At 35.2% G+C, this 25,647-nt stretch overlaps 1 protein-coding gene across 1 annotated transcript in view; it reads right to left on the bottom strand.

The window, feature by feature from the left end:
* Positions 1-25,647, bottom strand: part of LRRIQ1 (leucine rich repeats and IQ motif containing 1) — a 113,165-nt gene that overhangs the window by 40,002 nt on the left and 47,516 nt on the right. The window contains exons 19-23 of the mRNA XM_064450437.1: positions 14,106-14,195; positions 13,278-13,402; positions 12,585-12,680; positions 12,156-12,241; positions 3,842-3,943 (exon numbers count right to left, since the gene is read on the bottom strand). Of these exons, the coding sequence (XP_064306507.1) occupies positions 3,842-3,943; positions 12,156-12,241; positions 12,585-12,680; positions 13,278-13,402; positions 14,106-14,195 (499 nt within the window). The remainder of the gene's footprint in view (positions 1-3,841; positions 3,944-12,155; positions 12,242-12,584; positions 12,681-13,277; positions 13,403-14,105; positions 14,196-25,647) is intronic.

Raw genomic sequence — 25,647 nt, 5'->3', positions numbered from 1 at the left:
AACACACAAAAAACCTCCAAGAATGTTCAATAAAACAGGAAGCAGGCATATTTTGTTTATCAACTAACTAGCACTAACAGAAACTCAACAACCGTGCTGGAATCATAACCCTATCACACTAAGAAAAGGCAGTGTAACATCATTAGCCCAGGAAATGTCCAGCAAGTCATCAGAAGTGAAAGTACATCAAGTCAGGCTTTCATCTGTTTTCAGGTTTTTGATCAGGCTATAGTTTCTTAAGAGAAGCAGTAAACACCTATTTACACTTGCATATTCTGTGGCTTACTTAATAACCTACTGAAGTTAATGCCACAATATATAATTACGATTCAAAAATGTTATTTATGTAAATAATAATTTAAATGAATCTCTATTATACAATGACCGCATGCACTAAGTTAATTTTAAAGAAACTATCTGTGCCCCTGCTCTAGGTGTCCCTGCTCACGCAGGGGTGTTGGACAAGATGATCTCCAGAGGTCCCTTCCAACCCCTACCATTCCGTGATTCTGTGATCATCTAGACAGAAAGCATTAGGATTAGAAAATTCACATTGATACTACAAATTACACCAGAGAGCAACTGTTCATAATTTACATTCCTTTCAAAATATACAAATAAAAAAGCATAAGTGCTATGTTTATTGAATTCACTCATACTTACACTCATAGGACATGCATATATATTTGTGTGTGTATATACACATGTATTGTAGGTATATGTATTGACACATATATATAAACACACACAAATACACTAACAAATACACAAATACACACACAAATACACTAACACACATTTAATTACATTCCCATGGTTCATGCCTTTACATGTTGTTTGTATTTTTAAATGGTAAGTTCTTGTCTGCCAGAGTAACACTTCCTCATGCTGTTGATGAACAGTAATACAAAGGGGTTTGTCTGACTAACTTCTGTGTCCTATTGTGATACAAATGTGAAACAATTGTCTCCTGTGGGGATTTTTATAACATCAATAAGTAAACATGGTGACTCTTCTAAAATTTAATATACATTTATGAGGCCACTAAGTTTTGAAAATTTATTTTCCTACAGTATGTCTGTCAAATTATAGATATGTAAATTGTCGCATGAGATCAAAGTTATGCACAAGTTTTCAAAATTAGATATCAACAGTCTGCATATTGGCTTCTCACAAGTTTTGTAACAGGAACATAGTTGAATATTGCATCAACACTGTGTCCACACTATGTTTAGATACTGCTTTAGAGATGCTGCACGATACAACATTGTCAGTAGAATGCAGTAGCTTAGACGAGAAGGTAAATTATGACAGAATATGAGGTTTATCCCAGAAACTCACAAGCATCAGATATTAAGCTCATTCCTTTTCACTCTTTACTTTTATACCTTTGATTTTTTTATTCCTTTTTGTCTTATTTGTATTTTTTTAGCACAAACAAATGACACAATGAACACAAAAGACGTTCATTGTACATTTTAACTAGATTACTTCTTAAATATTCACTACCATGACGTGTTCCAATTTGAAAATCTAAAACTGTTCTAATTGTTTCACTTCCGAGGGCATCCCCTTTCAAAAGTAGTGATTCTGTTATTTAACAGATAACACATGTGTACTTGGTGTTGATGCTATGGTTTCTCCCCCCATTTCACAATTTAAAGAAATAAAGCAGGAATATTTAGAATGTGGGGTGGTTTGGGTTTTTTTTTTAAAAGATTTATTTAGTGGTTTACGAGGGAGATGGATTGGCGTTCAAATTTTCTACCAGACCACTGACTACCAGTCTGTCGAGGTAAAAGGGCTTGAATGGAGGAAGTTTATTTCCACCATGCAATGGACTGGTCTGTGTTCTCTCTTGACTTAAAATACAGTGTCCACAAGATTTATGGATACAGACTGAAAACATTCTACCTTCTTGTAACAGAAAGAACTCCCATCGCAGAACAGACCCAAAGAAATCTATTCCAGGCAAAAGAGGAAGAAATGGTCAAAAGGTGAGAGAGGGGAAATGGGAAACAAGCTTTTCTGTGAGGGAAGAAATGACTGATAACAAAACTCTGTGAAATTATCATGCAGGTGCTTTGTTTTGTAGTAGATAACATGCAAAGTGTTACCAAATTCTAAATTTAGAAACTCTTAGTTCTGTCTGTATCTCACATACACATAACGAATAGCTCTGTGCTGCACTCTAGGTTCTAACTCGCAACCTAGTATTTTCTGGCCATACCATCTGAAGTAGCAATGCCTCAGGTAGAAGGATAATTTTATATTCTGGTCAAGTATAAGAGTATTGCTTGTCTTCTTGAAGGCTCAGCAGATTGAATATAAACACCCAATAAAAGACTGCTGGAAAAAATCTGGTTTTTAGCTGGCTAAAGGAGTACAATGATCCTTGAAATGGAAGATGTGCCACTGCAGTACTTGCCTTTTGATAGCTAATATGCCTCAGTGCCTTCCCTCCATGTATTCAAAAAGTAATTTCAGTAATATTTAGAACACATATATAGGCTTTCCAAAACAAAGGGAAATCTCTCCAGGCAGGAACAGATAAGCCAGTGGCAGGAAAGCCAGGCTAAACCTACACTGACTTTAGGGTACTGAGCCTGGGATAAAGCTTCTCTCTTTGACATGGCTTTGAACATTCACACTTCTGCTTGTAGGCTTTGGGCATCCAGAGTTTTGCAGGCAGTCTGCATGTCCTATTTCTTCAGCATATGATGCATTCTGGCATATAAGCATATGCACAGGAACAGATATGAGACACTGGGTATGCTAAGTCAGGCACAATATATACAGCCTTTCTATATTCTAGGTAAGTTCATGCTTGAATCCAAGGCAAATAATAGTGCAAACATTTTTCATCTTCAGAATTCACCAAGAATTATTTCTAACCACAGTGAGCATGGGCTCATGAACGTGAGGCAAATTTGGTCTTTCATATGGCTGGGTTAACTGACTGAATTGCAGTTCAGGTATACTCTGCACACCTGTCTCAGAAAGGTTCTAATTTCTGTCCTCATTCAGTGATTGTTATTATAGTATTATTATTTTTAATTTTACTTTGTAGGATTGGGACTAAATCAGATAGCATGCAGCCATGTCTTTGAAAAAAGATAGAAAGACAGAGGTGACAACTTTCTGAGGACACTACTGAGTTGCAAAAGGAATCAAAACAGTCTAAAAACAATGCCTCTGGAGATGCTCAGATTCTTATAACAAGGGTATTTTAAATAGACTTGGCCTTATTCTAATTGTACTGAAGCCAAGGAGAGTTTTAACACAAATTTCAACAGTAAAAGAGCTACATCAGTATTTAAATGCTTTTGTAAAGCCAATTTTATATTTACATGCTGAAGATTTTTTTCTTGTCTTCCACCGAATGGTGGGTTTTTATGTAACACTTATGAAAATATTTCCTAAAAACATGTTAATGCTCATCAGAAATTAATGGCTAACCTGAGAAAAGATGACAATGAGTGAAGAATTTGAAGTGATATTTCATTTATAAAATTTTATTCTAGTGCTTTTTATTTTATACCTCTGTGACATGCTTTGATGTTTTTTATGATGATTATTTTTATGATGAAGATTTAATAAAAATAAATAAATAAATAAGGCACCAGATCGTTATGAATTAATCTTTAGGAGTCCCCCTCCCCGACGAATGAATCAAAATTGAAATATTTCAGTGCTGTAACTTGAGATAGGAAGAGATAAGAACTTTAAACTCCTGCCTTCTTCTATTTGTGCATATTGTTTTACATTTCAAGTAGGTTTGCTTAAAAGACATTAGAAGATATATATGCTTACATGCATAAAGTGAAATACTTGTTCATACCTTCAAAGTAACCAGCATTTATAGGCTGTGTCTTCCTTGGTGGTTTCACATGGAGATGTTTATTTTCATTGTTTTTGAACAACGCCAGGCGCACAGCTGGGTCTAGACGTCAAGAACAAGTTAAAATCAAAGGTCAGACCTGGCTCATTCATTCCTTCAAGCAGTTTTTCACCTTTTAGCCACTTAATAAATGAAAATACCTTTAAAAGTAGGCTTTATATTCACAAAAGATTATACTTTCTAAAATAAAGCAACATAAATACATGTGCAACTGAGAACCAAAGCCACTTTTTTTGCAGGATCTTAACACTGCTGATCTTTAGCTAGCTCATCTCCAAATTAAAAATAAATTCTAAAGCACATGCTTGCAGAAAATATTTTTAAAATCTGTTTTTAAAGCTTGAAATTAAAGCAGAAATATTAACAGAATATATGCCACACACTGTTTCTAAAAGCTTTGGTTCAGAATTTTCAGCAGTCTAAATGAAGTCACACCTAAAAAGTTAACAGGAGGAAGTTTATTTTTTGAGATTAAACTTGTAGATAACAAGCTAACCTTCTTCCACGTCCCATCCTTATTGAAATAAAAAATACTCCAAAAGTCTATAGACTCATCTTTATGCTACAGTATGAAATCTTGATTAGTCTCCTTACTGTTATTTTGAAAACTTTGCAAAGAAGCAAAGATGAGCACAGAACTGTCTATAAATCTAGATAATACATGCTCCTAGACTGGGAAAAATATAAAGTTTAATTAGCAGAAACTAAACTAATGCAAAACTGCACAAGTCAGGAAAGGTGATTTTCATGCATTATTCCTTATGTGAAGAAAGAATTGTTTGCTTGACACTAGAGGAAAGTGGGAGTTTAAGGGAAACAGTGGGTTAGAAAGAATGTGAAAATTCTACGCAGAGTGCAGAACAAACCAGTCAGTTATTAAAAAAAAAAAAAAAGACTGAGAAGAATGTAGAAACAAAAGCAACTATATAATGACAAGCAAAAGTATATAGGGTTTTGTAGGTATGACACTGAGCATAACATAAGTAACAGAATGCCAAAGGAAAAACCAAAGAAATATGTTTCATATGGTTAAAAGAAGACAATAGCACAAGCAGACAAATACACTCTCAGGAATATCTGAGAAACAATGAGGCAGAAGAGGTTTGTCTACAAAGGTGACTACAAACTGTCAGAAAAGAGTAGAAATTAATAATGAGGGAAAACAGCAATAGAACAGCAAGAAAGTAGATATGGCAAGAAAAGGATCTAAATTTTCACAAAGAATGCAAGCATAGCAAAAAGGAATATGCGAGACACTGCCAGAACAGATAGAACAGGGAAACAGAGGAGATGGAAAGGCTCAAAGAACATTCAGACAGAAAAAATTTACATGACTAATTGTGTCTGATGCTTCATTTTGAGCTTGTTGCATGACCTTGTTGGTGTTTATTGAGAGAGTTATAACAGCATCTAGAATAGTACAGCAAAGTAAGTGGCTTTTTTTTGTTTTGTTTCCATATTTATGGAAATAAAGGATCAGAATGCCCTGTTGTCAGTGGGCAATTTCTTACGAAGTTTAACAGCATTTATAAAGTTGGTTTTTACTAGATCCCTGTACTTGCAGTAGAAGCTTCAGTTACAAACTAACAGAACATAAAGGGATCCTAAAAGCTGCACTTTTTCTCAGAGAGTGATCTCTTGACACAAGCAAGACGACGCAGACATACTGTATCTTTGCCTTATAAGCCCAGAGAAGATCTCTAATGGAGTGTGGAGGCTTTAAGAGATAATTCATTGACAAAACACGTCAAAATGTTATGGTATTCTTGGTCAGCCCACACTGCAGCAGCATTTGGTTGACAGAATGTTCTTAATGGTGTTAACCTCTCACAAAGCAGCAAACTTCACTAACGAAGGAATCATGGAAAATATGGATGGAAGTAATTTAGGTCATGTTTTCTTTCCAAAGGCAGAATCAGTGGTACCTTATACTTTGTTATCTCCAATTGTCTAGAAGAACCTCTGTCATCTTGTTGTATGATCATTATAGCTTCCAGATTAACCCAGAGGATGTCAGATTTAAAGTCACTTTAACCCACTTTTACTAACTAAAGTATAAGTCCAATGAAACAACCCAAGAAGCACAACAAATAATAACTACATCCATTAGTTTTAAAGGTAGATTATTAGAATGATTCTGACAATGGGATCACTTGATTCGCAAACTGGATTACCAGGTTTGAAGATATTTTCAGTCTGATGGATAGAGTAGGCCTATTCTGGCATGCCTCCCAGCTCAGAAATAAATTTGTAACAACCTAGTGTTCTTTAGGGTAGCAAATGCTTGGGGCAGTAGATCACACTAAGATATGTGAGAAAAATATCTTGAAATAGTAATACATTATATTTTAAAAGTTCTCTCTGAAATTTTAAGTAACAGAAGTTATGAAAAATATATTTTTTTGTAATTATAATTTTTCCAACACCATCATACAGTGTTGATAAGATACAGGGTTGATAAAAAGACTTCTAACTTCTTTCTTTATGCTAGCTACAAAAACAGTGTGTTTCTTCAATAGAAGAAAGAGATGAAGACAAAGAGATGAAATTGATCAAAACCTTTTAAGACAAAATGCAATTAAGGATTTCTGAACTAATTTTGATTAACTTAAAATAATTCCTGAAATATCACACTTTTTTCCTATTGTTCCAGAATGTTTTTAAAATGTCATCTTTCCTTAATCCAGCCTCCCACCCAATTCTATGAAAACTCCAACCAGTCCAAGGTTACACTATACCAAAAACTTTGCATGAGGTTATTAGTGCCAACCTAGATTTTTCAAACATTTATTTGTGCACAAGGATATCAGCAGTAAAGAAGGTCCATGAACTGGGAAAAGAGGGAAATGATGGAAATTTTTCTAAGAGATTTCTATCAGAAGATTTATCTTTGAGTCTTTGCAAAATAACTTAAATAATCTACAGGGATTTAACACAGTGCCAGACTACTTGAATTTGTACCTACCTGGATCACCTCAACCATTGCCTACAGCTCTTTTGTTATTAAAAATGAGCCCTTTTCTCTATCTGGTCCCAAATTTAGGCAATATTACATAGATTACTTTATAATACTAGTGCTTTTCAGTCTCTGAGTGAGCTAGGGAAATGAACTGCATGTATGCTTTGATGACAAGCAATCAAATGTTTTAGATTTCACACAGAGAACTGTGAAAGAGTCCAATAGTTCAAAATCATACAAATATCTTCCTGGGTTCTGGCATACTCATTTAAATGTGTCTTATTAGTCGATGATCTGTGCTGGCAGTCTAGGAACCAGGGAGGTAATTTAATGCACATTGCTTGGCTGACTCCAAATATAGAAGATAAGTTGGACAAACACAAGAAATTTTATAGGAACAATATGGAAGGAATAGTTACTGCCTGATGTGGCACCACATTTGCTAAACAATGTCTTGATAATATGTGAAACTGAAAAAACTAAATGTTTGTCATTCATTTTTGTTGAGCAATATCTGTAATTAAAAACCCATAAACATATCTGTGCCAACTTTAAAGTGTTGATAAATCAAAGTAGCACAGAGTGACAGATGCTTATCTATAAGATAATTCAATTTGTAAATTCATTTGGAAGAAAGACCACATTTTGTTCCATAACTTAACATCAATTAGAACTGCAACTCATCCACGGCTGGAGTTCCCATATGATATTGCTACATGGAATAGGCAACAACAACAAAAGTAGCTTCTTTCTGCTGCTAAGAAAATACAGATCAGTGGTCATTTATGTAATGTGCAACAAGGAATAATAATACCCCTCAGATTTTTATTCAACTGTTGTTAATTCAACAAATCAATGTTGCATAGTCAGATCATCTGTTTTGGGGTTGTGGGTTTTGAGGGGGATGGGTTGTTTGTTTTTTTTATTTTTTTTTTTTGAATTGGTATTGCATTGCTGTCTTAAGTTCTGAACTAGAACTAAAAAATATTTGCTGACCTCTCTGAAATATCTTTATCATTGTGCTCTGGTTCTAGGAGTCAAGGCCCACTCCAGCTGCTTTTTACCTTTTTTTTCTACCTATGTGGCAACAAGAATTACCATCTCATGCTGTCAGTCACTGACAAGAGAGCTTTCCTTTGGAGAAGAAATGGTTAAACAAGAAGTAATACAGCAGCGTAGGAGAGAAAAGCTGAAAGCAAGACAAGGCTTCCAGCCATCTTAAAAGAAAAAGAAGTTAACTTTCAGAGGCTAAAATCCACAGACTCAAGGAAATTCAAAGTTAAGCAAGAAATTTTGTACTGCTGTGCCAAGACGTCTTTAGGAAGCTAGGATTGTTATGAGTCATAGATGCTTAATTTTTAAGCACAGTGAGGTGCATTAATGTCTGCTGTATTTAGATTTTTAATTAGAATTTCTGTAGAATTTTATGCACCCATGATAAACAGGAATATTTCTGACATTATGCCAGTTTTACTTGGCTGCAAAATTTCTGGTTTCTTGCCCACACTTTTTGTATTATCTTACTGCAGAGTAAAAATAGTTGAAGCAGACAGACCCTACATTTGGTATCGTTAAAATACAAGCCACAGCGTTATTTAACTACATAAACAAGCATACATAACTGTAGTGGATTAGGGCATAACAGGCCTTAAGGACATTAGTTAGTGGGACTGGTCTACTGCAATATAAGCATTGCCTGGATCACTCCCTATTATAAGGTTATGCTCCTTTAAGCTCTTCCTTGTAATACAAACCACAGGATACAGTGCACTTGCTAGTATTTTCCATATTTTTTTCACTACTGAGAAGGTACGTGGCCAGACATATGAGGTAAGATATTTCTCAGTTACTTCTACATATCTATGGTTTAACTCTGTACGTCAGCCAGTTGCTCTAGGTTTTGTGTATGGGCAATGGAGAACTGTAAGTGCTTTTACAGTGAGATTGAAGTAGCCTGTTTTTGAATTATGCTTTAGGAGGAAATTAATAGCATTTAAGGTGGCTATTTCTTTCCATAAAGGAATGCAGATGACGAGCTCAAATCTGGACTTCTATAATTAACCAAATGAATCCCATCACTGTTGCACTAGAAGACAAATGTTTTAGATGAAAAATGAAAAGGAATAAATTCCCACACTTAAGGATGTTAAGAATTGAAGCTGTTCATGACTGCCCAATCCAAGTTTCAATCCAGCAGCCGTCTTGACTGTATTAAAGAGCAATTTTACAACACTCTGAATGGAGGCTGATTTAACACTTTGCATTTGTGAATCTCAGGTCTAAGGCAAAGGAGTTTGAGAGCATACAGAAGAGAAGCATACAGCATTCCCTGACAGGCCATTTGTTCCTACAAAATCCATCAGTATCTTGGCATTAGTTGCAACTAGTAAGATTGTTACCATGAAAGAGCTCAACGGCACATAAAAGATGTTTGGGATGATCCTGAAACCTTAGCATAAAAATTATCAGTGTCTTTTTTAACAGCTTCTAATTTATTTGTATCTAGAACCTTTAGATCTTGTTGCTTTGCTTTTTGTCAGAACTTAAAATTTTGCTCTTAAGTTAAACATGTAATAGTAAATGGATATAACATGGGAAACCACTTTTTTACACCTCATATTTCACACTTTTAAGTGGATGCTGGCTACTTATTTTCTAGTGGTTAGGAATCTGTATCACTAACAAAATTATTTTATTGTAGTTAGCATACCTTCAACTATTTCAAATCAGAAAGCTAAAAAGGAAACAGTAGCAATTATAACACTAAGAACCTGGAAATTCCAAAGAAAGAACAGGAATAATAACACTAAAAAATAAATCCTACAAGATTTCATATGCAGCTTCAGTAAGTACAAGATGGCTGAAGCTCCTTTCAGAGCAGATGAAGGTTGCAGAATGCTAATTTCTATGGAAGCATTAAAAGATAATGTTGACATCTACTTATCCAGATGAATTTCAATCTGCTTTTAAATATTAGAAGGAATGAAGTCTCTTATGGATTTCCTGCTTCAGTAGGGTTAAATTCACAGCAATGGCCTAAGACTGTGAACTCTCTTTCTCTCTAGTTATACTAGAATTTCTGTAAGTATTCTAGCATGAGCCGTACTACACAGAGTTCCAAGAAAGATACCGGCAGCCTAATGGATCTGGTTACAGTTTCCTGAGCTGGGGCTGGCTAGCCTTGGGGAAGGGTATATCTACTCTGAAATGCTGTAAAGTCCCTCTGTTCAAGCAGACCCTCTACAAGACCCTCACTTGCTCTCACCACTTCAGAGGAGGTAGCTGATGTAAACACAATTATATACGTGGAGATTTTTCTTACATAGGGAATATTCCACCAGGATCATTTTTTAGAGCAACAGCCGAGCTTTAGCATCAGTTTAAGATAAGAGTACTTATTTTAACTGATAATGTCTGTTCAGTCCTTACTGACCAAGGAAGGGCTGCCTTTGTCAGTGTGCTGTATCAGAAAGAATAGTTGGCTTGTGCTGGTTTTGGCTGGGGTAGAGTTAATTTTCCTTCATAGTAGCTAGGTGGGGCTATGTTTTGGATATGTGCTGGAAACAGTGTTTGTGCTGGAAACATGGGGTTAAACCACGACAGGTTTGATAATCTTTGTACTGAAAAGGGACTGAATGTGCATTATTTTCATTCATATTTCTTGGTTCTGGAAATCAGGTTTTCTGCTTATCTGAGAAAAAGAGAAAAGAATCCTTTAGCAGAGAAAAGGACATGATTTTAATGGAAATTTAATGGAAATTTAAAGGAAATTATATATACAGGTTATTTTTGTGCTTGATGTAATAGAAAAAATTTCTTATATGAGGTAGCGTCATGAAGAGAAAATTTGAACCTATGAAAACATTATGCTAAAGTTTTGTTAATTTTTTTAAAACTAGTAACATACTTTGAGAATAGTCCAAGAGACAATTAAAAAGCTCAACACACATATACCATATTGAATAATCTGAACAAAATGAATATAAACATCCAAAAAATCCATTAGAACTACAAAAAAAAAATAGGATAGCAAATTTGATATGCTCATTCAGACATTTATGACTGAATTAATTACTACTAACATAAACCAGAGAGCACATGGAGAAAAGATGACATAACCTAATAAGCTCTATTCATTATAAAATGATACAGAGGCCACCAAATGGAACATATGTAAAAAACTAAGCTGCACACCAGATATTTACTACTGTTTGTTCTCTTTTTAGGTAACATGGTAGGGCATCATGGGAAGCTATCAAGATGTAAATATAATCCCTTTAACCTCTTATCCATTTTTTTTCTCCTTTCCATAATAATAAAGCACGGTTTCTTGATTATCTTTCTCCCTGCCCCCCCCCCCCCTTTCTTTTTTTAACTAGAGATCTTTTTTGTCATGTTTAGTCTTTGGCATGATATTTAAAGTAGAAAAAATTATACAGAGAAACACTTTTCTTAACTTTATCTGTAGGCTGATTTTTTTCCCTTCCAAGAGCAAAATGTCTTTCAAAATTTTCAACACTTAATACAGAAAAGTTTGGTAAAGTTATACAAAAGAGGAAAACTGATAGCTTGTGATATAATAAAAAAAATTAAATGTAAATAAAAGTACATTTTCCAAAAACCATTTAAATTTAGGTCCTATTGTCAACCAGGCTCTTATGTATTTGAATGTTTCTTATAGTACCAGTATTTTATTAATATTTTTATTAACATATTCCATTAACATCAGTATTAGTGTATCATACTAACAGCTGACAATTCTAAGAAAGGTTCATTGACATAAGAAGTGTCTGAGGAGGACCAGAAGACAATCACAGAGAAGCTAGAGAAGCATTATCTATTTCCACAGTGAATATTTAATTAAAAAAAAATTTAAAATTTCATTTCATACATATCAAACTGTCATTTTCATAAATAGTTCTTGCATAAGTCAATAATTTTAACCTGAGATTCCCCCAAGATAAAAACATGAGCACAAAATGCAGAAATATAAATTCTACATCTAGATAAAGAAATACATGAACAAAAAGAAACAAAATTTCTCTTTAACATAGCTGTCAAATATTCAGTTTCAAAATCCAGTAGAATGTTTTTTAAAATCTGAATATTTTATCGCTGGCACAAATTGATTTCTTTACAGAGATTTAAACAGAGTTATTTTTACTAAATCACACTCTACCTTTATTCAAATTAATATTCAATGTTATCTAAGCAAACTTTTTTAAAAAGATACTATTTTGAGATTTAAGAATAGAAACATTACATTAATATAACAATTTTTAACTGTTGGCTTACCTAAATCTTTATTACTATATTTTTTGGGCTTCATTTTATGGGCCCTCTTCAGCATTAGCTGTGCAGTAGAAATATCTTTAAAACCCCTAGGGAAAGAGAACAACATAATAAACATTTCACATATATTATGTTACACCAGCTGCATATTATTGTATAATGTACTTTTCAAAAGAATACAAGTGTATACTACTTCTTATGTATGGTATGAAACTTACTGAATTACACAGCTGCAATGCTTATCTTAATATTATATTATTGCAGTTTATTAAGCTGCTCTCCCAGACACTTGTAAAAGTAATTACAGTAATTTTCGCTTTGGTAGAAAACAAAGATTCTTGAAAGATGGAACTCAAAAAAGTAAGCAACAACAGCCAACTCTACTGTACCTATTCCTGGAAGTCACTATGTCAGCAGAATAGCTTAACATACCATTCTTCTGAAATTCTTTCTTCTTTTTCAGACATGAATGAAAATTTCTTTTTTTCTTTCCAGTCAGAGAGCTGTGACATTGTTCCCTTTCTAGAACTGAAAATAAAGTATAAGAGCGGTACTGAAATGTAGGTAAATAAGGAAGGGTCTTGGGTGACTATTTTGCAGCCTTTGTTACTCTGCAAGTTGTTTGTGCCTTTTAAAGGCACTTTGGAAGCTTGGAAACAATACAAAAAATCTATTTTAATACTTCAGAAAGGCTTTATCTTGGAGAGTAATAAAAGTCTGCCATCAATTTGAAATGTTTACATTTCAATTACTTGAAGCATATTTCAGTCCTTTCTCTCCAAAAGAATGCAGCTGCGTATGAAATCCCTTTTAATCTTTATCTAGTCTTAAAAATCTCTATTTCAACATCTATGTTATGATATATGTGAAAAAATACAAGTTTTACAATTTTTAGTCAAACCTAGATGAATAAAAATACACATATATATTCTTAGATTCTTAATTCTGGTAGTCAATGAAAATTACAACTGAATTTTTGGTTTTAACAAGTAAATACACTTTAACTCCAGTAATATCATTAACCAAAAGTAGCAAAAACATCAGAAAACAGTCTCGAGTTCTCCTTTTGATTTTTGTCAAATCCAAATTGATTAAATATAATGAAAAATCCATTATTTAACTTACCTGATATGAAAGTGTATATTTTCTGCTGAGTATGAATACGGTCTGTTAACACACTGCCAAACTTCCTGTGGTGACAACAGCAAATTATTTGAACGTTCACTGGAATTTGAAGGCCTAGAATACTTCTAAGTAAGAGAAAAAAAATGCAGTTGATGATTCCTGCAAGTTTGAGTTTAAAATGTGTAGGTAAACCTGCATCAGGGATTGCAGAGTCTATTACTAAACCAGAATGGATTCTTAGTGGTGATAAGCCCGTTACAGGCCTTACCTTCAACTAACTAAATTGGGCAAAAAGGTGACTTTAATTATACTTAACATTCCCAAATATAATGAATTATACATTTATAAGACTTTAATTTTAGGAAATAAAATGCTAGTAATACTATGCTTGTAACAAGAAGAGAAAACCCTACCAAAACAAAAAGCTAAAACTTCAAAGTTTATCAAATAACTAGCAGACATTACAGTTCAATGACCTTTAGCTGTTCTGAAAACATTCAGCTGTTGTCATATAATGCAGATCTTAGTATTTTAGTGTGTCAACTAGCAATTTTTAATCCATTGCCAAATGTACAGATGAAGCACATCATCTTTTTTTCTGCTACTGTGAAGTAAAGTGTTGAAATAAATCCAAAATAAAGAAAAAACTAAGTAAAAGAAAGAAAATCTAAAAGAAAAATTGCAACTGGGGATAAGGAGGAAGTCTGAGACTTCTAAAAGTAATTGTGTTTTTCAAGTCAATAGATTGTCATATTAATCACCCCAGAATAGCATATCCTTAAGGAATGAATAAAGACTGAAGAGTAAGAAGTTTCTGTGACATGTTACCTTTGGCCAGTGCAGCTGGTTTGAGAGCAGGAGTGTTTTTGAAGGGAAACGGGTGGAATCTAGAGTTAGCCATTCCTTCTCTAATGCAGCCTGTATGAATGAGTAAAGTCAAATAGTGCACTGATAAAATCAGTTTAGTTTTGATAACTTTTGCAAAGCCTCTTTTAAATTGTCCTACATACTGTTTCAAGTGTTTTCAAGTCATATATCAGAACTGTCACCTGCAGAGCAATCGCACTTAAAATACCTTTGGAGATGCTGTGTTGCACTGTTTTACTTTAAACAAATCAGATTAACAGTATTTGTGGATTGTGAGGTTTTTTGGGTTTTGGTTTTGTTTTTTTTTAAATAAGATGCATCCCCTCCTTCTCAGATTCTGGTAATTTTATCCCAACATTGTTGGTAAACCCAAGTGATTAAAAAAGACTGCCAAACTTGGAAAAAAAGTAAGGTACTTAAAGGCCTAGAGAACATGAACAGTTTTGCTTGCTGTTTTTGACTAATTTAGCATTTTATATCCAGGTGTAGGTGTCTCATTCTGTCAAAGTTGCTTTTGTTGAGTTCAGCTGAATTGGTGAACAGTTTTCATTGAAATCTGGGGTCAAAAAAGTGAATGCTATATGTACTTCCTTCAACTAATCAATTTTATTTTGATATAATAGAAAAATTTGCAAACTAAAATAACAGCTTGGAATTAAGAGGGGTGACAGAATTAGGTTTTAACTGGTGTCTCTGTCACTTCAAGCCACAATTCAGTTTTCTTTCATAAACACAAAATTTAGATTTTGTTTCAAACTCAACCTGTATATGACTTACTTTTCTCATACGTCCTTGAGTTTTTTGGCCACATGTCCTTTTGTGATAAGTGAAAGAAGTAAATTACTCCCACCCAGTAAGTAAATACCTGAGGAATTTTACTTCACTTACACAGGGCTCAGTCATTCAGGCTGTTCTTACTTCAGCAGCAAAGAGCCTGGGGTTAATTCTTTTAAAAATGTCTAATTCATAAAACCGGACTACCTGTCTTCCATTCACAGAATATTTCAGATTTCTGACCCTGAGAAATTATCCTAACTTTGGATACCTTACTGTCTATTTGTGTAAACAGGACTTTGCACAGCCTTAGACTGGTGAACAAGAAGGTCTTCCAAGCCCTTTGAAATTCTGAGAGATAAAAGGATCACATTCCACCTGTTTTGAAAAGGTTACTTCAGGTACTGGTCACATAATTTCGTGACTTTAAGACCACTCTTTTCATTTATAAGGTAACTGTGAACCAGTATTATTCTTCTTCCATTCTGACCTAGCTTTTCAAAATAAATTTTCAATAATTTTTTACTTTATTTTCATGTCATAAAAGGGATGCATTCCTACATCTTTGATTCTTGTTTCTGAAATTCCCTAGTCTTTGTTTACAGTATGTTTTGATTTTCATTCTTTTATTTCATAAATCTAGACACATTCTATTCTGTTATTAACAGATTATAACTTTAGCACTCTTCCCCCTTCTCACCATTTCACTTTATGACATATATATATAACATAATCCTTTTTACCACACCTCCTCTCTCAGGTGGTTGTACATGTTAAGAAATCTATGTAAATAAAATGTATCACATTCTTTAACTGTTACATTTGCCTACAACCCACTAGCCTATCTCTCCTCCTTGATAACCACTGAGTGGTTTCTTCAAACAATTTTTATTAAAAAAAAAAAATCACAGACTTCTGCAAGGCCTTTGATATGGTCCCCCACAGTCTCCTCCTGGAGAACTCATGCATTATGGCCTAGACAAGTGGTCTGTGCAGTGGGTGGGGAACTGGCTGACAGGCCGCACCCAAAGGGTGGTGGTAAATAGCTCTTTCTCAAATTGGCAACCTGTCACATGTGGAGTCCCCCAGGGATCGATATTGGGCCCAGTGTTATTCAGTATCTTTATAAGTGATCTGGATAACGGCATCAAGCGTAGCCTGATGAAGTTTGCTGATGACACCAAGCTGAGTGGGGAAATAGACACTCCAGAAGGGAGAGCTGCTCTGCAGGAAGACCTGGATAGGCTGGTAGAGTGGGCCAGCAAGAACCTTATGAATTTCAGCAAGGCCAAGTGTAAGGTCATGCACCAGGGAAAACATAATCTGGGAGCGCAGCACAGACTGGGAGCCACCTGGCTGGAGAGCAGCTCTGTGGAAAGGGACCTGGGGGTCCTGGTAGACCGGAAGCTCAACATGAGCGAACAGTGGCTGCTGGGGCCAAGAAGGCCAACAGGATGCTGAGTTGCATCAAAAAAGGCATCACCAGCAGAGATAAAGAAGTCGTCATCCCACTCTACTCAGCGCTTGTCAGGCCACACCTGGAGTACTGTGTACAGTTCTGGTCCACGCTATACATAAAGGATGTGGACAGGCTGGAAGGGGTCCAGAGAAGGGCCACCAAGATGATCAAAGGACTGGGGAAGCCTGCCATATGAGGATAGGCTGGGAGAACAGGGTTTGTTCAGCCTTGAGAAAAGGAGGCTCAGAGGGGATCTCATCACCGTGTACCAGTACTTAAGGGGTAGCTACAAAGAAGATGGAGACTCCCTTTTTACACAGAGTCCCATGGAGAGGACAAGGGGGAATGGACACAAGTTGCTCTTGGGGAGATTCCAATTGGACACAAGAAAATTTTTCACAGTGGGGACAGTCAACCATTGGAATAATCTCCCCAGGGAAGTTGTTGACTCGGCCACATTGGACACTTTCAAGAGTCGTCTGGACAGGGTGCTGGGCCATCTTGTCTAGACTGCGCTCTTCCTAGAAAGGTTGGACTAGGTCATCCCTGAGGTCCCTTCCAACCTGGGATTCTGTGATTCTGTGAAATCAAATCCCGAAGGTGATCATTTAAAGATATGAAATTGGTACAATTTGGACACAGAAGACTGACAAGTTAGTATCTCGGCAGAGACAAAGCAATGACATATTCAAGTTTTGCAATTGCCTGGGGCCTACAGTCAGAATGGTCAAAATGAATACCTATGGAAAAGGGAGACAATCTGACCAAAAATTGTCAGTGAAATTGGATATTAATTCCTCCTTGTCCTCCTCAAATTTACTCTTCAGTTGCACTATGCAAACCATATTTCTAGCTTTTCACATGAGAGTTTTTCACTCATTTTCTGAGTGTGGATGTGCAATCCTGTCACAGGGAGACTCAATGTCTGCAAAAGATGTGTCTTCAACTTTGCTTGTATATAAAGGTATATGAAAATGGCAAAACTCTGATTTTATTTCCTCTATTTGCAAATGAATCAATACAGCTGGGAGAGAAGTAGACTTCCCCTTCTTGTACAGTTTAAATGTCAGTCAACTTAATTGGTGTGTGCAATGATTACACACCAATTGGTGCATCCATTAATTACCTGAGTACTTATATATCTTATGTTAACAGTGAATATTACCCAAGCTCTACTGTCAGATTTCAGGGCAAGCTTGCATCCTAGCTATTTGAATTTCCACCTCTCTGATTAAATTGTTTCTGACAGAAATCAATAAAACCATGGAACATGAAAACTAACACTCCAAAGCTGTAGTCAATTTTTTGGAATAAGAATCACTTAAGCAGTACACTGATTGAATCTTTTTGCTTTATAGTTGTACCATAACCCAATTAAAGTTCTTTGCTTTTAATATTTAGGTTGAAACTTTTCTCACAAATATTTTCTTAGCCCAGTGTTTGCCATCTATTAATTTAATATTCTCCACAGTGTTTTTATTTCTTTCGTAGCCTATAAAATGTCTTTCAGTGCTCTAAGTGTTGAAAAGAAATACCAATGAAAATATAAAAGCATGATCCAAAGGTATAAATATGCAAGATGAAGAAAAAGATAGCTAATTTATCATTAAGCACATTTGGCACTCCTATGAATGTGTAGCATACCACACCGACATTTGCCTTGGCCAAAAAAAATAAACACATAATTGATTTTCAAATATATGCTCTTCCACTATGTTTATCCCTGGAGATTTTGACAGATTTACCAATACCTAAGGGTGAAAAACAGATCAATTTCTACCGACATTGTCCACTAAGACAAAAAAAAAAAAAGGCAATCTGAGATGAATTACAACACAAGTAAAATGATGAAGTTTGATTGTATGGTCTACAAAACCAGTTATAGGCAGACTATATTTATGTTCATTTTTAAAGCCAAATTAAGGAACTGATTTCAAAAATCCTGAGGTATACAATGTAGCTTTACACATATGTGTAAATCACATACAGTCGATTTAACACATATTAGTTCATCTGAAGATATCTTTCACACTTCTCTATCCTCCACACTTTATTTCCAGTGTTTGTTTCAAATCAAAGACTGTATTGATTACTTTTAAAAAATTTCAATTCTCAAAAGCACACGAAACATACCTTTCTAATTTTTTGTTAAAACTTCACAGAAATAAATTTAACTTACTATTTGAAACACATTTTTAATACTTGGCAAATTTTTCAAGGGTTTCTTGTTTTTTTTCTCTTTTTTTTTTTTTTTTCCTGGACTTTATGTTAGTTTTCATTTAGCTCCTGCTTGGGACGCAAACAAGATAATTCCAAGACTCGAAAGAATACAAACCACCAAATTCTCTATTAAACACGATACAGTTATCCCTGATGTCATCATTCCACAAGAAGAAAGTGTGAATAAATTTGGGTTTGGGTTTTTTTTTTTCTGAGTTTTAATAATGAAATTTCCATAGTATTAACTATTTCCATTTATCCATTAGGATCAAGAACTTTTTATCCTAATTCACAATGCATTTTTTACCCTTTGAGAGTCTAATCCTACTTGCTTTTTTCTCCCCTTTGATTTTGTAGCTCATCAATGAACTCTGGAGGATTTCACAGCATATTACATGTAACATTTTTCATTTTTCAAATACTTATTCTATACCTTCCTTTGCAAAATGTAATGTCTATTTACCAAAAAAGATTAAACTGTACTATGGTTAGAAGCAGAGGATCCAAGAAGGCATTAACAATACAGGCTGAAAAGAAGGGCCAGCTATATAACAGCTCTGCGCTGGGTCAAACCAAATATCTGTCTACATCCATACTCTGCTTCCAGAAGAGTTCAGTAGCAGATACTTACGGAAGGAATGAAACAATCTGGACATGCTGAGCACAGTCCTTCCCTTAATATATTCTTTCAAACCTTGGAAATTGGTGGTTTAAGGGTTTTCTGCTAACATCTAGGAAAAGATTCCTCAACTTAAAACAGTAATCTAACTTCTTATGACAAATATAACCATCTAGTGTGTGTGTTTGCAAGGTCACCTCTATGTCAATCTGGAAAGAGTGCAAATAATTTACATTGGTCACAGCATGTAACTGCTGAAGTGGTGTAGTTTAACTCTGAAAGGCCAACACGTTGGCTGTCATGGGAGCTGAAGCTACCCCAGGTTTCCAAACATGGTGGACCCCAGAATCACAAGGTGAATCATCATCTGACAAAACAGTGAATCTGTTTTTGAAAATCAGGGAGAACTCTTTATACCTCTTTCCTTTCCTCTTTCATTTCCTCGTTGACTTACTCACTGTTTGATATTTATGTAATGCTTTTATTTATATAGTATCTTAAGATAAAAATAGGAAAATTACCCAGAATATAAACAAGCAGAAGAAAATTAATATCCAAAACTCACTCTGAACTCAAAGTCAAGACTGGCCCTTGAGCGTTACAACAGCATATGAGGAATGAGAGGGGGAAAAAGAAAAGCAGCTTTTATTAAAAAAAGGTATTTCCACATTACAATTTCAGAGGAACAGTGTGTGGAATTCCCTGCTTTTAAAAAAAAGATTCACTCTGCAGTTCACCTGCCTGTTTTTGTCTAACCTGTTTTTCCAGACTTCTGTTCCCCTCAGTGAAGCAGGCCATTAGTGTCATCCTCAGTCAGAATGGCCCTTTTTCAATCAGATTTTACAAAGTATCTGCCCTTAGATTCGAATTTGTTTTTAATACGAATAATATGTAATAAGAGTAAGTAAATAAATAAATCAGAATGAATCTTTGCACTAGTTTTCTCTATTGATTACAAGTTTAGGTAAAGTTCTTCAGGGTGGTGAAGTCCTTGATTTCTACTTTCCTAGTTTTTAGTGAGTATACTTGAATAGTGTAGTTAAAGCCTAGTTCACTCCAACAAAATAAAACAAAAAGTTAAAAAGACAAGTGAAAGACAGTACTTTAATCCAAGGGAGAACATTCAACAGCATTTATGACAATTTCAAATAAGCTGACGAAATGTCTTCTTAGGCAATACATGCCACATGAATAACTACCTTTCCTAGTGTTAAGCATCCTGAAGGTTAAACAATTGCTCAGAGACTGGGAGGGAGAGCGGTCAGGGAGAAGGATCATATGCTGAACATTAACCCTGTGGATATTCACAATAGAAAAGGGCATACCACAGCCAGCCATACGGTACTGTCTTTCATCTGGCTGAAAGCTGTAACTTTCTCTCTTGATTCCTGGCAAACATATTTCACTCTGTGGTGTATTTCATTCAAATATCATGCTACTCCATGACAACATCTTTCATTTCTTTTTAAACTAAACTTCATTTCTGCCAAGGCCTAAGTATTCTTTGCTAGTAATTTCTTCTTTAAAAGCGTAAGTAAGTTTGACAAACTTCTTAAGAAAGCACACATTTTTAGCTCTTACAGTTGATACAGAAGGACTAGAACACTCTTTATGCTCATTTATATTTGGTTGATAGACTGTGATTGAAAATTTCTTTTGAAATTGAAGATCTGAATATTTTTGTGCATTTAGCCTTTTCTGTCATCCAGTCTTTTTAGGAATCAGATTACTCTATGGGCCAGCTTTTCTGAGAAACTCAAGTTCATGTATAAAAGCTTAGTTCAATGTTAGGAAGCTGAATATCCATTCAGAGCCAGACTTTCTATTCAAATTCCAAAGCTAAAACAGTATCAAATACAAACATCCTTAACTGAATTGTCTATTAGTTGCATTATTATTCCATTTCCAACACCACAAAAATTCAGCTTAAGTTCTGCCATTTTAAAACTATATGTAAATGTGTTGATTTTACCAATTTTATAAAAAACTGTGTACAGACTACTTTTTAATTAGTTTAGTGGATATACTTTTTATAGAAAACAGACCTCTGAACTGCAAGCGGTAGGAAAAATAGCCTTTTTCTCTGGATTTGTCTTTCATGATTTTTCACATATTTTATGTGGTGAAAATAAATAAGTTAGCACCCTAATAAAGGTTATTTTAACCTTTGGCAAAGCTTCTTTTTCAACCTCGTCTTTATATAAAACAATTAGGAAGGAAAGCTGGGCACGGCTGCATTCTTAAAACTGCTAAAACCAAACAATGTTTCAAGCCAAAAAAAGTATTGAGTATCATATGGATTCCAGAGAATCACACAGAATCACAGAATCCCAGGTTGGAAGGGACCTCAGGGATGACCTAGTCCAACCTTTCTAGGAAGAGCACAGTCTAGACAAGATGGCCCAGCACCCTGTCCAGATGACTCTTGAAGGTGTCCAACGTGGCCAAGTCAACCACTTCCCTGGGGAGATTATTCCAATGGTTGACTGTCCCCACTGTGAAAAATTTTCTTGTGTCCAATTGGAATCTCCCCAAGAGCAACTTGTGTCCATTCCCCCTCGCCCTCTCCATGGGACTCCGTGTAAAAAGGGAGTCTCCATCTTCTTTGTAGCTACCATATCACAACGATTGATTGACCCCAAGAGATTTTAAAGACTTATGGAAACTGGTTAATTATTAGAGAACATTTTTGTAGGAAAATTAGAGGACAAGTATAGCTGTGTAGTTGTCCCTTTTTAAGAAGGATACATTGACAATTACTGGAAAAATCACAACATTCTGTTAAGAAAAACACTTCAAGAAAATTTTACTGGGGAATGTCTTCTCCAAATGTCATTTTCCCAAACTGTTTAATAAGCCTAGAAAACTAACCATTCTCTCAAATTCTAATATATGTATATCTATGTAGTATATTTAATAAAACTACCTATGTGATTTCTTTAAATATGTATGACTAAAACTATAAAAATAATTTATTTCAGAATATAAAAAAGTAAATGAATAATGAAAATTTTAGGGACTCTAAAAGTTTTCATTCACAAAAAGTTTGAATGTATACATACATAAATAATTCTCCAAAAGTCTGAATTTTATTGTAGTTCATGTTAGTCATTCATGACCTACATGACCCAAACTTTTCTAGAAATGTATTTTTGTCTTAAGCCTGACAGTGTTCAAAGGAAGCTCTGGGTCCTGCATCTTTTTCTGAATACAGGAATAAAAAATACAGACGGGTAAACAGTAACCTCAGCTTCAGAGGTTAGATATGGTTCAGGTAAGCATCAGAAATGTATGCTTCAAAAATCTTTTACGGTGTATACTCCCACCCACCTCAATAAACATTAGGCTCCTGGCAACTTCAGGCCACCCCTCAAATGGCTTTAAGTCCCCAGATGCAGTCTTTCCCCTTTAAAATGACAAGTATCTTCAGGTCTTCCCCCCTCTGATTCTGCCACACTACACAAACTTTAGCTGGTATGTCCCCATAAGCCTTTTTCCAAGTCCTTCTACCTCTGTGAAACTTTCAAGGGGCAATGAACTAAAAAACCTAACAAAGAAAACAGCCAAGGGACCCCTCATTCCCACCCCTTTAAACACCTTACATTCAGACATTACACAATTTCAGATGAAGATAACCCAAATTATTCTATCAAGTGTGTGGAATTAATACTAAAAACACAAAAGAAAAGAAAGCTGTACTTTAGCTTGCAGTTTTGTCAAAGGAAGGGAAGTTAGGCTGAAGCACAGAGTAATAAAAAATAGACTGCTCAAGTTTACAGTTATCTAACCTTTAATATGTCTCAAAGTTCATGCCACATGAGAAATTTTATTCAATTTCAAGACAACTTTTCCTTTTTGTTTAAAATCTCTATTTCAGAAATAAGAATAAAAAGTATTTGGAAGATAAAGAGCAAAAAAGGACTAAGTTGTAAGCATGCATTTTTTGAAACTGATGATAACAAATCTCTAATTACATTACAAATGCTTAATCTTAAAGAAGATGTGTCTTAATCATGTCTCAGCTTCACTTATACTGTCCTTCTTATATGCCCCTAGCACTAACTCTATTTGAAATAAATTATGAACAAATGATTTCACAGGTTGAAATCTGTTGATTCATAACTGTAGTCTCAACACCTTAAATCTTTTGCGACCTGCACTGCTACTCCCTGGGAAATTCAAGAGCTTCAGGAGCTGATTCTTTGGGATGCTTTCCTGTTGTAAACTCAGATTTGTGAAATGATAAATAGCTACTGCTAATTCCATATTAAAATAAAATTTTCCGGTATTTTCCATAGAAATAAAATTACTAGACTGAGAATGCAGAGATGGTTTTAACAGTATTTAGCATTTAGGAACCCTTAGCCCACTCCATTCAAGGACAAACTAGACACAAAGTTAAATAGTTTTTAGCTAAATTAAGATTGTGTTGTAGGGTATGGGATTTTTTTTCCCCCTTCTCTGTTTCCACTATTATAAACTCAAGAACTGCATGGCAGAGAAAGTTAGGACCCTCAATCCTTTTCTGTGGTGCTGCTTCCTAGACAGTCAGCCCCTAGCCAACAGTGTTGCATGGGGTGATTCTAGCCCATATATCGGACTTTGCACTTGCTCTTGTTGAACATCATGAGGCCCTGGTCAGCCTGTTTATCTAGCCTGTGCAGGCTGCTCTAAAGAACACCCTGGTCCTCCAGCATACTGACTGCTGCTCCCAGTTTGGTATCATCTGCACACTTGCTGAGATTGTACTCTGTTCCATCATACAGGTTGTTAATTAAAATACTTACTATTTTGGTTCCCCTACTATCCATGATGGGCTCTATTAATTACTGTCCACAAGTTGGATTTTGCACCACAGAACACAACTACTTGAGTCTGGCAGTCCAGTCAATTTGCCACTCATCTTATGGTCTACTTGTCCAACCTCAACAAATTTTGAGAATAAGACTGTGGGAGACCATCAGCACCCTTGCTAAAATAAAGGTATGCAATATGCACTGCCCTCCCCTTATTCATAGTGCCAGTCATTTTGTGATAGAAAGCAATGAAGTTGATCAGCCCTTGATAAACCCATGCTGGCTGCTCCCAATCACCTTCTTTCATGAGTTTAGAAATGGCTTCTGAGAGGATTTGCCCCACAACCTCCCCAGGATCTGAGATAATGTTGATTGGCCTCTAGTTCCCTGAATCTTTCTGCTTGCCTTTCTTGAAGATGGGTGTATTTTCCAGTCATCAGCAACCTCCCCGAGATGTTCAAAATGACAAGTCCCGGGGACTTGTACATGTTCAAGTGTGTTAAGCTGTGCCGTGGTTGGATAACAACTGCTATGTTCGAAACTGAAAGGACTTCAAGCTCCAGGCAATGAGACATCTATGGATTTAAGCTTGGAGGAGAAAGGAAGCTGACATCTCAGTTTCCTCTGTGGTTCCTCCAAAAGTACTGCTATTTAACTCAATTACAATATTGGCTGCATCAATGGCCCCTTCTCACACAGCACAGACAAATCAGGAGAGCTCCTGAAATTTGTAAATAGGCATTACTAAAATATCTTTTTCAGTGGAAATCAATGTATGTGGACATGCTAAATATCATACATTTAACCAGATCCTTTAAACACAATCTATACCTACACTAAAATGTCAGTTTTAACATTACACAAAAATTAAAGAACTTCTCTAAGTTATATTCAATGATTTGAGATCCTTAGCTCAGCTTTCAAGAGACTCCAGATGCAACTCATTGAGAACTGATGGCTCTGTTACTACTTTCATTTACAATGATGTGTTTGGCTTAGAAGGATTTTCCTTTGAGGGTACAATAATGAGTCTAAAACTCCACAGAACTAAGACTTTTTAAACTTTTATTCATTTTTCCATTGCTTGGTCTTTTTATTTAATCCCAATGCTTGACTTTGTCTTTAGAGAAATAAGACTACGAAGTATAATTAATGACATCATTATATTTTGATATGTCATACAAGCTAAATATGATTTAGAAAAATACTATACCATTTGGCTAAATACAGGTTCCAAATGATATCTTTAGTGCCATGTGTCATTAGTGGGCTTTGCTTTGGAAAGTATTTGTTTGAATCTGGCTATTTAACCAAGAATTATGCAGAGACAAGCCGTGAAGATAGTTTCTGTTTAAAAATTAAAAGCATTTCAGGTGGCATTAAGAACTGAGATCTCATAGTGGAAGGCCAAAAAGCAATCAGAGCACATTCTGCATGATCTGTGAAGCTGGGGTATTAGTGATGGCCACAACTCCTAATAGCTGTGTTTGTTTTTACTTTATCAGCTACTGACTGAAACAACCTACTTCCAAGGCCAGGATATTTATCAGATAACTAGAAAACAAGATTTTGGCTTTTTAGATAAGCATCATTGCTGAAAGGGTCAGAAAAGAGTCTTTATGTATCTAATGATGC

This window comes from Phalacrocorax carbo, chromosome 1, assembly GCF_963921805.1.
Source record: "Phalacrocorax carbo chromosome 1, bPhaCar2.1, whole genome shotgun sequence".
In the NCBI taxonomy this organism is placed as follows: domain Eukaryota; kingdom Metazoa; phylum Chordata; class Aves; order Suliformes; family Phalacrocoracidae; genus Phalacrocorax; species Phalacrocorax carbo.
This window is presented reverse-complemented; position numbering and strand designations above follow the sequence as displayed.